The sequence below is a fragment of the Psilocybe cubensis genome, chromosome 8 (genome assembly GCF_017499595.1).
Source record: "Psilocybe cubensis strain MGC-MH-2018 chromosome 8, whole genome shotgun sequence".
NCBI classification, from domain to species: domain Eukaryota; kingdom Fungi; phylum Basidiomycota; class Agaricomycetes; order Agaricales; family Agrocybaceae; genus Psilocybe; species Psilocybe cubensis.
In genome coordinates, this window is record NC_063006.1 from 2,089,634 (window position 1) to 2,103,885 (window position 14,252).

A 14,252-nucleotide genomic window follows, 5' to 3' on the forward strand; every position below is an offset into this window, starting at 1 on the left:
TGTAGTTTATACGTCCGTACCGTACTACTCTCTGACATATGGTTCGCCAAAACGGAGAATAAACTAGGTATTAATAAAAAAAGGCCATAGCATGCCTCACCTTTCATCCTCTTTCATCGTATAATTGAAAACTATAAAAAGTCTAAAGGTCAGATCATAAACAAATATAGTAGTGGAATTAAGCAAAGGAGTGGTATTGTTTGTGTATTTAATGGCACAAGGTAATCTGCAAGACCAGAAAAAAAGAAGACAATCGGAATCAAGCTTCGAACGTGAAATGATACGAGGTACTTCGGTAAAAAGGAAGAAAGAAAAAAAAAGATGAAAGAGCGTAGATATGTAACCGAATCGTCCAAACAATACATAAGCTAGAGTAGTCACGGAACAATGGAAACTAGTTGGCGAGTCAAACATAAAAAGCATAAGCGAAGTGCCGAAAAGATGAAGGAAACAGGACCGGAGAAGTGGCATATTGGTATTTACTGAGGCGAAACAAAGGGGAATAGCTGATAAAAACGGCAGGGAATAAAATGCAGAAGAACCAAATCACTGCAGAATGGGTACTAAAACGAATTTATCGGAGCTATGTGGTGATGATAACGGGTGGTATGGTGCATGGGGGTTGAAAACGATGATGATGATGGATGACTGGTATTAGTCCTGTACAGGAACAGATGATTTTGTTGACCGCCTTGATCCGAATCGAATTTTGCCGTCGTCTCCTCGGCCCCAGCCAAAGATGCCTCCGCCAGCTTCATGAGACTGTGCACTCCCCGTCCGCGAGCGGAACGACCATGCAGGCGACGATGGTCGCGCCTGGTCCTGCAAGTGCGGGTTTACATCCAAGTGTTGGTTATCTGTGCTCTTCCGGCTGGTTATTGTCCCTTGGTTGGGTTGCTGGTGATGATGATGGTGGTGGTGGTGCACTTTGCCTGAAGGGCCAACGGTGTGCCGGCCATCGCAGCATGCTCGCACGTTCTCCAGCCCTTCGAAGCCCTCATCAGACATATTCTCTTCATGAAGCTCGAAGTCAAGTTCGTCGGAATCTTGTCCGGGCACGTCAACAAACGAACGGTCGGGACTGTACGGGCTCTCGGGGGCATTCCATCGCATATACTCCATGGCCGGTGTACCTGAACGTTTGCCTACCGAACCGCCAATGGAAACTTGAGAGCGACTCCGCTGCCCACGAGGTGTAGTGTTCCACGTCTCACCTGCAACAGCACTTCTTGTGCTACGCTGACTTTGTGGGCTGAGAAGAGGAGGGCGTCGTCCTTGTTCCAGATTTTCAGGCGTCTGGGGTTGAGGAAGAAGAGTGTTGTTGGCAGGAGAAGTCACCCCTGCATTGCTCGGCCGGGCAAGGAGGTATTTCAGAGCCTGTGATAGCAAATTGTGTCAGAAAATATTCACAAATAGATTTAAAATCAACTCGTACGTTCAACCAAATATCATGTCGTTCTTTCGTGGGAGCAGTGATCTTCATCTCGCGCTGAGGAGTAGACACGATTACACTGTACTGATGCAAACCAGGAGGCATAGGGTTAGGATCGAGCACAGAGCGCACTCCATCAATATATGCACTTTTTGCGCTCGACTCCGACACATTGGACGAGCCAGGGTCCGCCGAGCTCCAGTACAACGTCTTGGTATACGGATGAACCCAGAAGAACCGCTTATGCCGCTTCTCTCCAACCCCCTTCCCAATCGTCCGACGGGTATATTTGTACAAGAATTCTCCAATCATGGTCTGTGTAATAGCGTGGATGATAGCAGGATCTGTGGCCATCATCGTGTTATTAGCCCGAGGGGTAACATCAGCCGTCTTGTTTGGCGTTGACGGCTCGTTCACAGATTGGTAGAGGTGCCTCTCAGACGACATGGACGATCGAGGCGAGGCGAGGCTGTTTTCCGAAGGAAGAGACGACGTCGACCTTTGGTTGCGTTCTCGTTCTCTGACACTGTAAGACGATAGCGTGTGCGAAGGAGGCATCGACGCTTGTGTGTGCATTCCAGCGACGGATGTCGACCTGAAGCTGCTCGTCGACGGTGGCTGCCGCAGGTTGGCCTGCGATGGCGGCAGACTCGAACCATGCAATCTCGTGCTTCCATATTTACCTGGAGGCACAAGAATGGAACCAAGTGGTGTGGTCGCCCGCTGGATGAGCTCAGCAGGAGGTGGCGACGATGGTCTTGGAGGAGGACCATCGTGATGCGATCCATTCAAGCTTGCAAGAACCTTGCGCTCGGGAATGAAATTGGGAGGAGGCATGCTGTTGGGCGGAGGCGGTTGTTTCGGTGGTGGTGGAAGTGACATAACGGGTGGTCTCGTCTTATCGACAGAAGTAAGGAGTGCGTTGCCCGACGACGACGGTACACGCGATCGACTGGCTGGGTCATCTGCACCACCGTTAGTCGACGAAATGAGAGATTCTATGGATTGTCGTCGCTCTGAGTTAGACGTTGCGCGACGAACTAGAGTACCAGATGGTTCACGGAACACACTGGACTTTGGTGTGGGCACAGGAGAAGGAGGAGTAAACACAGGACCATGGACCGAAAAGGTGTTTCCATTAGAAGACGGTGGAGGTGGAGGAATGAACTGGAATTGATGAGAGGAAGATCCTACGCGGAAGAGACCTGCTGGCTTGGATGGTGGTGCAGCAGGAGTGGGAGCGGCTACTGGCACAGGTGCTGCCGGCGGCGGCGTCGGTGGTTTCCACTCGTCAGTTTGGATGGACATCTCTTTCACCTCAGGTTTGGGCGGTGGTGGCGCCTCGATGATCACGGGAGAAGGAGGTTCGTATAAATCGGCGCTGACAGCAACGCTTTCGTACAGAATCTCCTTGGGAATTTGCTGAGGATAGTAAGAGGATGATGTCGTGGGCCGCACCAATGAGCTGGACGAGGGATCGCGTATGCTCGAAAAGTGAGAGGCCTTGATGCTCTCAGTGTCATCTTCTGTCTCTGCGCCATCTTCAGAGTCAGAATAATCATTGTCTGTAACAGTACGAATAGAATGGAAGTCTTCGGAAGGAGTTGACAGGCCAATGCTTTGCCTGGCGTCGTGGTAATCGTCCTCTGTATCAGCTCCTGTTTCAGTCTCCTCTCCTTCGTCCTCTTCTTCCTCTTCCTCCACATTACGTCCAACCAAGAAGGATCGTGTGATGGTCGTCTCACCAGCACTTGTGCTCGCCCTGGAGACATCCGACTGTGTAAGCGTTGATCTGCGGCTTGAATCTCCAATGACAAGCGGTGGCAAACCCCTTCCAACAGGTACTGGCTCGGGAATAGGGTCTGTACCAACACCGCTGTCGATCAACACTGGAGGAGTGGGAATAACAGGCACTGGTTCTGGTGTGAAATGCTGAATGCCCATTTCGGACTTCTGAGGAGGAACAACAACCGGCTCGGGTTCCGTCTGCAGAGACATTTCCGACGTTGTAATCTGTGGAGGAGGAATTGGTTCAGGCTCTGGGTCAGACTGCGTTCCCATTTCTGCGTGCTCGACTGGAGGAGGAACTGGCACCACAGGGATGTCGACGACCACGGGTGGTTCGGGCAGTACCACAGTCTTTTCCTCTTCAACAACCTCTGTCTGACAACCAAACTCAACTTTCTCAACCTTCTTCACCCTAATGTATTCCCCATCTTCTTCAGGAATCTCGGCGTCATTCAACAACGAATTTCTATAGCTCTTGACTGGCGATGCGTCAACTTCGCCGAGCTCAGCAGAAAGTACCTCTGGAGCTTTGACAATAGAAGGTGGTCTCGCTTCTCTGTACGGCACACCACCTCTCGGCCTACGCCCAATAACGCCACTCTTCGAAGAACGACCAAGCACAGCTTGGCGCAATGGGCTCCGAGTGTAAGACGAGCCATTTGAAGGGATGCGGCGGAGAACATTAGCGAAGGCAGGGTCCATTCCATCAATGCTGGTCCGGTTCGAGCTGGGTTCGGCAGGTGATGGAGAAGGCGAGCGCGAGCGCGAAGGGTGGTCTTGAGATTCCTCCACCTCATCGGTCTGTTCATGATCTCCACTGCTGCCAAAGAATTGAGAAACCTCGTCCTCTTCATCTCCTTGGTCGAAGTTGATAGGAATGGGAGGCACAGGCGGCGGTGGAGATTCGGACATATCGCGCTCTGCATGATCGTCGTCGTTGAAATCCGAGGCGGGACTGCTCGAAGCCATACCGAGTCTTTGGATGAGAGTGATTCCTCCCCGACCGCGGCCACGGCCACGACCACGACCGCCGCGATTACCGCCAACCTTGAAAGGAGTAGTCGACCTCTTCGCAACGCGCTTGTTTTCAACAACAGCAGTATTTTCGTCAGCATACTCTTCTCCATCATCAGGACCGGCCTCGTCTGCATCAGCAGAGGCGCTGGCAGCTTGTTCTAATTTGATCCGGAGCTGCTTCTCACGATTCAACGATCCTTTGAGAGTATTAATCTGCCGCTGTGCGTGTGCAAGCCGCTGCTGCAAGGCCTCGATCTCATTCGTGGGGTGATTAGACGACAAGAAAGGCCTGCGGAGGGGAGATGGATCAGGAGAGTCAGGAAAGTCTGAGCCCAGATCATCAGGCGGGAATAAGCCCGAAACATCCAGATTCCTGCGGTTTGTAGAACCACGACCTGTGGTTCCGAAAACATCGCCATCGTCATCACGCCCCGCCGGAGTGAGGAAATCTTTGGTATCGGCTCCGCCCGGTGTAAGTGGAGAACCGAACCGAGGAAGCATCCGTCCGGCACGAGCAACTTCTGCCTTCAAGGTGTCCACTGCTTGTTGGAGGTCGGATTTGTCGCGAGCCAGCCCAGCTGCGTGCTTGCGAGCCTGTGCAATATCGGTTTCGTGTTTAGATTTCATTTCAGCGACAACGCTTTGGAGGCGTTCTCCCTCATTCTTGTGTTGGTCGGCGGCATCACGGGCGTTTGAAAGAGCCTTTGTCAGACGCTTATGTTCGGACTCTAAGCGCTGCACGGAAGATTGCGAGTCCCCTAATTGTGTCCGGATTTCTTGTAAAGTCACCTCAAGGTTCCAGTTTTCCTCCTTGAATTTGTCTATCTACGTGTTAAGACCATAACCCAAAGGAATAAGAAAAGAGTACATACCTGCATTTTGTTCTTGCTGCCTGAGAGCAGTCCTCAGAGCCTCCACTGTTTTTTCAAGATCATCCTTCTCCTCTTTCATGTCCTGGATAGCCTTGTCCCTTTCTCCGAGGAGACTCTGAAGACGACGGACCTCTGTAAGCAAGCCACTGCCAATTTCAAAAGCAAATTCTATAGAAAGGAAAATGATGTGAATCGTAGCCTTTCGATGGACGTAATTGGGACATAAGACTGACCGACATCATCAGCACGATGGGCCGCATTTTTTGCGCGCCTGGATTGAGCGGCTGATGTTCCAGCAGATGCCTTTGCGCGCTCTGGTTCCTCGCGGGGCAAGTCTGCGTATGGAACTGCAGGAGAATGGGTGCCATTAAGAAAACGCTGAGCAGGAAATGAGATTAGTAACCCAGAATTACTTTAACCCAGCACGTTGCAAAGGACCACACACCTTTGAGCTTCCAAAAGTGCTGGAAAGCTGCGCATTCTCCGTGTCCCATGCCACGATAGTCTCTGCAAGCTCACGATATCGCTCGCGAGCCTCATTGTCGATCTCATCGTCCTCTCCCTTATCTGCCTCTAATTCCTGCAACTGCCTGATTCGCTCCTCCAGCTCCATCTGCTGGGCAAGAACCCGCTGCCCAAGACTGCCTGCCTGCTGAAGTTGTTTCTCCTTGCTGTCGAGGAGGTTCTGAAGGTGGAATTTCATGTCGCCAGCGGTGGAAAAGGGGTCATCTGCTGATAAAAAATCGGGCATGGGTGGCAAAACAGGCGCTCCAGATGAAGCCATGACCTGGAGAGCCTATGAAAGGCCGTGGTTTGGGTCCTGGATAAAAAGACTAAGAGGCATTCGTCGCCTCATGGGCCTCAACTCAACCGCGACTCCCTTCTCACAGTCACATGACTGCGCATCAACATCTTCCCTGTCATCTTTCATTTAACCCAAGCCTCGATACCATGAAGAGCTAGAAGGATTTCACTTCAGCTTTCCTGTTTACCTTTACGCTGGTTGATTCCTCGCGCTCTCCGACCGCCATCGCTCTTCAACAATCTTTGACTATGTGCTCGAGCTCTGTAAAAGACTTGGAGAACATTGCGAGAAAATTGAACGGCTAGAAGACCTTCGAGTCATGACATCCAGCGCTATATGAAAAACTTCAGACTTCAAGGATAGTGTGACACCTATCTCCATTGATCTTCTCTCCTAGCTCTCGTTATTCATTCTGCGACGTTATATACACCTCAAATCACCGCACATAATCAGAATTCTGAATACGCTATGTTCGGAAGAGGCGTCGTAACCGTGATTGAGGTTGCATTAGCACTTGTTACAGCGGCGTGGTTATCTCATAGCCATAGTCGCTGGACAAAACTGAAACAATTTTAGCCCAGAGTCGAGATTGTTGTTTTGTGGTAAAGATTCATAACTTCAGAGCAGAGGGCCTTGTGCTAAACGTATTAATGTTTATGTAGACAAAGGAGCAGTACGTTTGACACTCATTTCCTTTTGAATGTTTTCCTGCTCAAATCGTTCTTCCAGAGCTTCTTGAAGAAATTTCGCGTATTCCTTTTGTTGCCTGCGCCACTAGACTCGAGGGTGATATCAGCCCATCTAAAATTTGTCAAGCCTACTAACCTCGGTACGGACGTTATGTCCTCGAACTTGAGGTGCAACTCCAGTATCCAACCGAGAAGTTGCATGGTCAAATTTCTTATCTATGCCGGCGACGATTGGGTCAGTGAATAGGGTTCCATATGACTCCGCGTCATAAGACGTGTTCGGCAACTCGAATTCCATTTCGTCGTTTTCCATTTGGTGCAACGCTCCATCCTCTCACATCTTCAACGGTGTAACTGTGCTACCAAGGAATCATCGATCTACCAGGATCTACCACTACAACAATTACCGACCTTCCAACATCATTTTTCCTATAACGACTACCAAACCTCTTGAAGCAAAATCAGTGAAACAGATCACGGCTCGAATAGCCTGAATAAAATCAAAATCTTGCAAGAAAGCATTCCAATCAGCAAGTTTATCCACAATTTCATAAGCATCTCTTCGTTTCTTCTATCTATAACACTATCAATTCGCGACGTTTAAATTTCTACCAGCTTTAACGGGAATTATCACAAGGTGTCTACCTGTTTCCTCGTGCTTCGGAGACCTTAGAATGACTAGCCTCCTCGCATGGAGATCATCGGAAAGTTATCTCGAGATCGTCGTCGCCATTTCAAGGCGTAACCACGCTGGTCTTGGCCAGTCTATTTTTAGCGCCCGCTTCCTGATCAAATTTTCTTGTGGTGGATGTTGCTTCAGCGCATGCTATTAAATTTATGGGCAGGGGATTCACTTGCCGGAGACGAGTTCATTCTATTCATTCCAAGTATCAGCGCGGTTTGCTTATCTTGTTTCCAAAAGGCGCCATGGTATTGCTTAGTTCAATGATATGGAACCTTTTGGAACATGGGCTACCAGTTGGTATAAAATCGAGTGAAATGAATGGAGTTTTATCCCTCATCAAGAGTTCCAACTGATATCCTTCACCTTTATATATTAATCCTGATAGCGATGTTCTCTTTTGCTATGCGAAATGCTCTCATCGCTCTGACCACTCTAGCCGTCGCTGCTTCCGCTGCTTCTTCCCTTTCGCTGGAAATAGCAGGTGCGTTCGATGATCTAGAACGTATCATAGTTGATAAACTTACGATGTTACTTCAGGTCCTGATCAGGTTCAGACGGTGGAGAGCCTCAACGTTATGGCCACTATCACCAACACAGGAGACGAGGCAATCAAAATTCTCAATGATCCCCGAGGCCCTCTGTCCAAGCTCCCCACTGATACCTTCACCATTACTGATTCCACAGGCGCTAAACCTGCTTTTACTGGGATCAAAGTCAAGTATGTGCCAAAGACTGCCGCTTCTATTGGCGCATACACCACCTTATCCCCTGGCGAATCCATCAAAGTCTCGCATAACCGTAAGTTTGCTAAAGTTCAGCCTTTCTAAAATTAAAATCATATTAATCTTAACGCAGTCGGTGAGGCGTATAACTTTACCGCACCAGGGGCTGGCGCATACGACATCCAGGCCAATAACCTCTTCTACATCGTCAAACCCGACAACTCTGTCTCCCCTATTTACGCAGACCATGCCTCGTCGCACCGCGCCCATATCTCTGGAAAGCTGGCGGTAACCCGACCCGGTGCTGGCGCCCTCTCCAAACGCGCAAGCTACACTGGCTGCAGCTCCTCGCAGCAGTCCGCGCTCGTCTCCGCCGCATCAGCAGCGCAAAGCTATGCCGCAAGCTCGCTGTCCTACCTCAAGTCGCACACGTCCGCGACAACGCGGTACACGACATGGTTCGGGACTTACACTGCTGCCCGTTATTCCACTGTCCTATCGCAGTACACCAAGATAAACTCGAACACGTTCTCGTCGTTCACATTTGATTGCACATGCACCGATTCTGGCACGTATGCGTATGTGTACCCCGATACGTAAGTGTTTCAATGTCCTCAAGGAAGTGATTTTTGTCGACTAACCTTTTTATTAATTTTCTTAGATTTGGACATGTATACCTATGTGGTGCGTTTTGGAGTGCACCCACCACTGGAACCGATTCAAAGGTGATATTCACTCTTTCAACCACTCCAGTTCATTATAAGTTCAAGTATAACTCTCTCATGACCTAGGGCGGAACCATCATTCACGAGTCTTCCCACTTCACCTCAAACGGCGGAACTGACGATAACGCTTATGGCCAGTCAGCTTGCAAGTCACTTGCGAAGAGCAACCCTGACTCGGCCGTAGATAACGCCGACTCTCATGAGTATTTCTCTGAGAATAATCCTTCCCTCGCTTGATTCATTCGTAAAATTAACGTTTTCATTGTATCTATCTTTTTGAATCACTATCCGGTTCGGTCAGAGAATCCCTATGAGTCTCGCACCATCTCACGACGACTCGAAGAAAAGTGGACTATATATAGCACAGGTTGCAACGTCACGAAATCTTGTACTCAGAATACGATTGCAGGATGGTTATTGATTATGTGTAGCGTATCAAATCAAAAGGGAGGTTGGCTCGAAACTTAAAAAAATGGATTGGGAAGTTCATTTTTTCACTTGTTCTCACTATGAAGCCTTGATTTACGACCTTTCATTTTTGAGAAGATACAGATACATGAATTGGATTCTGTTCGGTAGCGAGAATGCGACTCTAACATGACCCTCAACGCGCTCCTCTATCAGTTGTCTCCAGGTCCGAATAATAGCCTTATATAACCTAACTTGGTATTCTAGCTACTGAATGGGCTCAACGAGGGTATCTTATTCGCATACTTCTCGGTTCTCCGTCGAGCCGCGACAAACGATCAATAATGTAGAAACATATCTCCGGCATTTGTTGACCAGCGTCATCGTGTTACAGGCCGGTCTTGATGCCAATAACGCCTGGAGTCCATGGAACCAAATATACTTGGCTTGCTACGCCCCAAAATGTCGAAAAAAGTTCCATTTCTTGGAAGTTGGAGTCCACAGTTGTAGGTCATTTCGTCATTGAAGTTCGCAAAGTCCGTGCCGACCAGGCCATTATGCTTCAGTTGACAGTTGGATTCATCAATTGTATGCGTGGAGCGAGTACGTTTTTGATTCTTCTTTGGATCTAAGCCCTGGAGGGATAACCGGCGGGATCAAATTTAGTATAAAAGACCTGTAAAGTTATCCAAAACTTCAGACAACCTTGAACCACTCACCTCACCAACTCAAAGGAAGTAATCCTCAGTATGTTGCTCTCAGACTCCAAGATAGCTTAATGACACAAATCAACTTTCCCGCATCTTTTCCACAGGTTAATCTCAATCAATAATGTCCACTACTGCTAAAGGAAGAATTACCGGAGGCAATGGCGAACGTTTCACAGCGATGTTCATCCTCCCCGGAAGTGATAGGGCGGCCACCTTCCTTGGAAACTTCTACTCCAGTGTCCCGTCGCTCACCTGCGATGATGCGACATTGACCTACAACAATCCCCGCGATCTCACAGCCGCCCGCCAATTCGAAGCCCAACTCGGTGTCAACAATGTCAAGTTCACAATGAATAATGGTGTTATAATAGAGGGTGTATTAAACACGCCTATCTCCCCCCCCATCAGTGCCTCGGGAGCTGGTGTCTGGGTTATCGAATAAGGTATGAGGCCCACATTTTCTCGGGAGAACACAGAATGGAACTCATAATTTTGTTTTTGAATTCCAGAGATATTTGAGCTTTCAAGCTGAATCTATCTCTACGATACAAATCATATAGCAGCATCACCAAAGTATAACATATCTCCTTGAATGATTATATGCTTTGTTCATTGTTTATATCCATTGGTGTCAATGAGATGAAGAACGCACAAGTGAGAGATATACGACAAATCAATGATGAAAGGACGAGATGGTCAGGCTGATCTCAGATAAATTTCCTATTTGCAAATGGGTTAGTCAGTTATCAACCGCATTATAAACATCAGAGAATAGATAAAAATTATCGTAATTAATCCCCTCGTATGCCATATCTGACCCTCTCTTTTCTCATGGAATTACTGCTTTTTTGTAACGTTGGGAGAAACTCCCATGTATGGATCATGAGATCTCGTAAGAGCTATCTGATCCATACAGCTTGCCACCACAGAAAGATTCCAGGAGCCAGTAAACCGCTATTCACATAGCTTGGACACAAAACATTGAGTGCAAGTGCATGATGCAACAAAATCGCGTGCCCATCACAAGGGTGGTTTACCCACCCTCATACAGGCAGACAACTTCGCGCCACATCAACTCGCCATCCATTTCATATGCCCAAACCTACATTTCAGCTGACCCGAGAGTCGTTGATAAAATTCAAGATCAAATACGATCTTGACACGTCTGCAGACGCCGCGGCACCGATAGGGACCATTGAATGCGAATGGTCTACTGGTTTACTAGGGAGGACAGATGATTAACTCACCTATACATATTGCTGGCAGGTGTGTCATACAAAAAAAAAAGATAGATGAAGGATGAGAGTTAAGATGCGACTTCGGCAAGATGTGTTAATAAAGGGCCAGTGGGCGCTTATATAGTCTTATCGTGCTAATCGCGTATTTCTCACGATATGCTCGGCATTATCCGAATTGGTGGTGCCAAAAACACTTCAACAGATCATGATGATGTTCAGGATACAATTCCGAACGCCCAACTCACGCCTCAAGTTTCCTTGACGTAAAAACATAAAGATATATTATTATTTATGAATCCCTTCGGCAATGAGCTGCATAATTCAAGAAGAATCTTCGCGCTTCGCGGAGGGGGAGTGTGTCCTCAAAGGACCCATTTGCAAACAAATCATAAACTGTCAGGCTTGAACTTAACTACAATATGACAACGTACAAATGGCTAAGGAAGTATTATCATTAGTGTTTGTCATGGATCCTGTACGTGTCAATCCAGGTTATCGACGTCTGCTTCCAAGGCTTCCCTCTCAAACATGTAAAAGGGTTCGTCATCCTCCCTAATGACCAGACTAGCCACGCTCGCCGCCTTTTTGATGTTCTTCATGTTGATAAATTTCTTGAAGAAAGATCCAAATCGTGGTTCGCGTGCTGCGAGTTCTTGAATGTCTTCGAATTCTCTTTCGGTAAGCTGATCAACAAAGGCTTCAAGGGATCTCGCGGATAAATCTTCCGAGGCCTCTCGTTTGAGCATGCCAGCTAGTTTCGATGCCTCCTTTGCCGCATTGGAAGCCTTGTCGATATTATGGGGGGTGAAAAAATTCTTGACTTTTCTGAAGAAGGATCCGATGCTAGGTTCACGAAGTACAAGGTCTTCGAGGTACTCCAACTCCCTTCGGGTTACTATTTGCTCATCCTCATTCTCCCGCAATGCAAGTTCGGCAATGTGTGCAATCTTTTTAATGCGTGAGGGAGTGGCAGCCTTTCGGACTTTACGGAAGAAAGAGCCAAAGTTCGGTGTACGAGCTTCAAGTGTCACACCACGCCTTCAATTTCATTAGTTAAGATATACGAAAAGATAAATGAGAATCTTACGACTGAATCGAGCTGTCAGTGGCAATAGGGGCAGCGAGGGATGAAGCTGCAGCTAAAATAAGGAATGTTGCCTGAACCGTTGAGATATAAACCATGATAAAAAGTAGTTAAAAAATATAAAGCGAAGAAGGTTTGGTGTGTTTGCGAAGTATAGCGACACAGTCGCTCGTAAAAACGTAATGAGACCAGCTGAAGAGTCCTGTTAGTGCACGCCTGTCCTTTTAAATGTCAGGCGCTTTGATATTTGTCTCCTGGCCCCACTGTATGAACACGCAAATGATTATTTTTAGCTTGCGCGGCGGATTGGCGGATTGACAGACATTAAATTGTATCATAAGCGGATGGCGGACGGATGCTTGTGCGTCGAATCAATACATATGTAAAGTGTTGTGCCTGGATGTGTTTATACATTCAGCTCATACAGCACTGCCTCTTGACAGATATCTCGTGTTGCAGTGCTTTTTTTCTGTAGTGCGTTGACCATTTGACCTGATGTCAATCAGTGACAATCATGCTGAATACATTCTGTATCTATCATCATTACGATATAAATCATAGCGGCAAGGCTGGGGGAACTGTTTCTTGCGACAAAAGTGCATAACTGAATGGAAGTATAGCAACACGTCGTTGCAGTGGGCGCCAGCGCTGGCATACAAACCTCGTTGAAGTAATCAGCTGAGATAATTACGCTTTCTTGAACATCACGGTCGCCAACTCTTCAATTGTGTTGACAACATTAACATGCAGGCCTATTTAAGTAAACACTTTACCTCCTGAGGCATGAAGCTTGAGCTTGAAGCTTGATAGTATTGCCTTTGGTCAACCTTTGGTGGCACACTACACGGGCCGAATTTCCGGCCATTTTCTTATTTGTGTCAGCATGCATCACCCTCTAATGTACACACAATTATCGCCAGAGTTTCCCCATTCGCTATTCCCTCAAACTTTTGGAGTTGGAATTGATTGAATCCCAACCTATCCAATTGCCATTATCATAAACTGCAGATAGTCTCGAGCCCCTTTACAACGCTTATCAGAACCACCGGATTACGGCGCCGATGGCGTCAAGGCCAGATCAGGCGACAACATCAACTACCCCTCCGCCTCTGCAATCGGCCGCGATTAATAGAGGCGCTGATCTTCTCGTCGAACTTTTGGAGCAGGAGAAACAACAGATAGCTCACCTGTACCATGGCGCTTTGAGAGGGTTGGAGCTCCACCTGAAGAAAGCACAAGATCAACATGATGCGCAGATGGCTGCTGCTGAGCACAAACAGCAGGAACAAGGGCAACGCATTCAGGACTTGACTGCCAGTCTGGTGCAGGCACAATCGTATAATACCGATATCGCGGGAGAATTGGAGGCACTCAGGGCAGAGCATGAGGCATTGAAGTTGGCTTTGGGTCAAGCTGGGCTTGTTTACGTGGATGGACAATTGCAGCTCGACGACAGAGCCGCTCGTATTGTCGACGAATTCGTTAAGGCAGCGAAGATCCAAGAAGATGCGATGATGTCCTCCCCAGTAACAAAACAATATCCACTACAAAGAGATAATTCATTGTCAGAACCTGTTGGCCCTTCCGAATTCTTCGACGTGTTGTCTCGTGTTATCGACAAAGGCCGCAAGTTTGCTGAACATGTTGAGAAGTACCAACAACCTCAAAGCAAGTCGAATGCCTCCGATAAGCAAACGATGTTATCTATTCCACAGGATGGGTTGAAAGGTCCACTTCATGCGCTCTCTACCCAATACCTGACTGACTCTGGGCTATGTTCGTTCTAGCACCTCATCCACATGATTCATCAAGTATACGAATGAACGCCCAAGCAGTACTTACCACCGCTCTTAGTTAGTACATCAGCTTTACGGAAAACAACTCGCTAACTGGTTATCTTGGTAGACAATAGGTCACTGACAACTCAGTCCTTCTCGAAGGCGTCTATGAAACACGAAGCGTCTTAAATATATTAATTATTAATGCACTTAATTTGATTATAATAGATACCCTTTGTCCACAGACTAGATACCTGGCTTTCCTGTAGTACTACTCCACGTTTGTTGTAATATGATAT

At 47.7% G+C, this 14,252-nt stretch overlaps 6 protein-coding genes across 6 annotated transcripts; 3 read left to right on the forward strand and 3 right to left on the reverse strand.

Annotated features, from left to right (window-relative positions):
• Nucleotides 1–654: 654 nt before the first annotated feature.
• Nucleotides 655–5,893, reverse strand: JR316_0009163 (Anucleate primary sterigmata protein A; the record flags this gene model as incomplete). The annotated part of the gene is made up of 5 exons (XM_047894869.1): nt 655–1,377; nt 1,436–5,058; nt 5,110–5,277; nt 5,343–5,487; nt 5,555–5,893. The coding sequence occupies 5 exons, from the start codon at nt 5,891–5,893 to the stop codon at nt 655–657; spliced, it is 4,998 nt and encodes a 1,665-aa protein (XP_047746328.1).
• Nucleotides 5,894–6,568: 675 nt separating this feature from the next.
• On the reverse strand, nt 6,569–6,916 carry JR316_0009164 (uncharacterized protein; the record flags this gene model as incomplete). The annotated part of the gene is made up of 2 exons (XM_047894870.1): nt 6,569–6,688; nt 6,740–6,916. 2 exons carry the CDS (start codon nt 6,914–6,916, stop codon nt 6,569–6,571), a joined length of 297 nt encoding a protein of 98 aa, XP_047746329.1.
• A 759-nt stretch (nt 6,917–7,675) lies between these two features.
• Nucleotides 7,676–8,972, forward strand: JR316_0009165 (Peptidyl-Lys metalloendopeptidase; the record flags this gene model as incomplete). Its single annotated transcript, XM_047894871.1, has 5 exons — nt 7,676–7,769; nt 7,826–8,086; nt 8,144–8,606; nt 8,672–8,735; nt 8,802–8,972. The coding sequence occupies 5 exons, from the start codon at nt 7,676–7,678 to the stop codon at nt 8,970–8,972; spliced, it is 1,053 nt and encodes a 350-aa protein (XP_047746330.1).
• A 1,002-nt stretch (nt 8,973–9,974) lies between these two features.
• On the forward strand, nt 9,975–10,295 carry JR316_0009166 (uncharacterized protein; the record flags this gene model as incomplete). Its single annotated transcript, XM_047894872.1, has 1 exon — nt 9,975–10,295. One exon carries the CDS (start codon nt 9,975–9,977, stop codon nt 10,293–10,295), a length of 321 nt encoding a protein of 106 aa, XP_047746331.1.
• A 1,278-nt stretch (nt 10,296–11,573) lies between these two features.
• On the reverse strand, nt 11,574–12,273 carry JR316_0009167 (uncharacterized protein; the record flags this gene model as incomplete). The annotated part of the gene is made up of 2 exons (XM_047894873.1): nt 11,574–12,129; nt 12,179–12,273. The coding sequence occupies 2 exons, from the start codon at nt 12,271–12,273 to the stop codon at nt 11,574–11,576; spliced, it is 651 nt and encodes a 216-aa protein (XP_047746332.1).
• Nucleotides 12,274–13,236: 963 nt separating this feature from the next.
• On the forward strand, nt 13,237–14,142 carry JR316_0009168 (uncharacterized protein; the record flags this gene model as incomplete). Its single annotated transcript, XM_047894874.1, has 3 exons — nt 13,237–13,903; nt 13,963–14,028; nt 14,081–14,142. 3 exons carry the CDS (start codon nt 13,237–13,239, stop codon nt 14,140–14,142), a joined length of 795 nt encoding a protein of 264 aa, XP_047746333.1.
• Nucleotides 14,143–14,252: the final 110 nt, after the last annotated feature.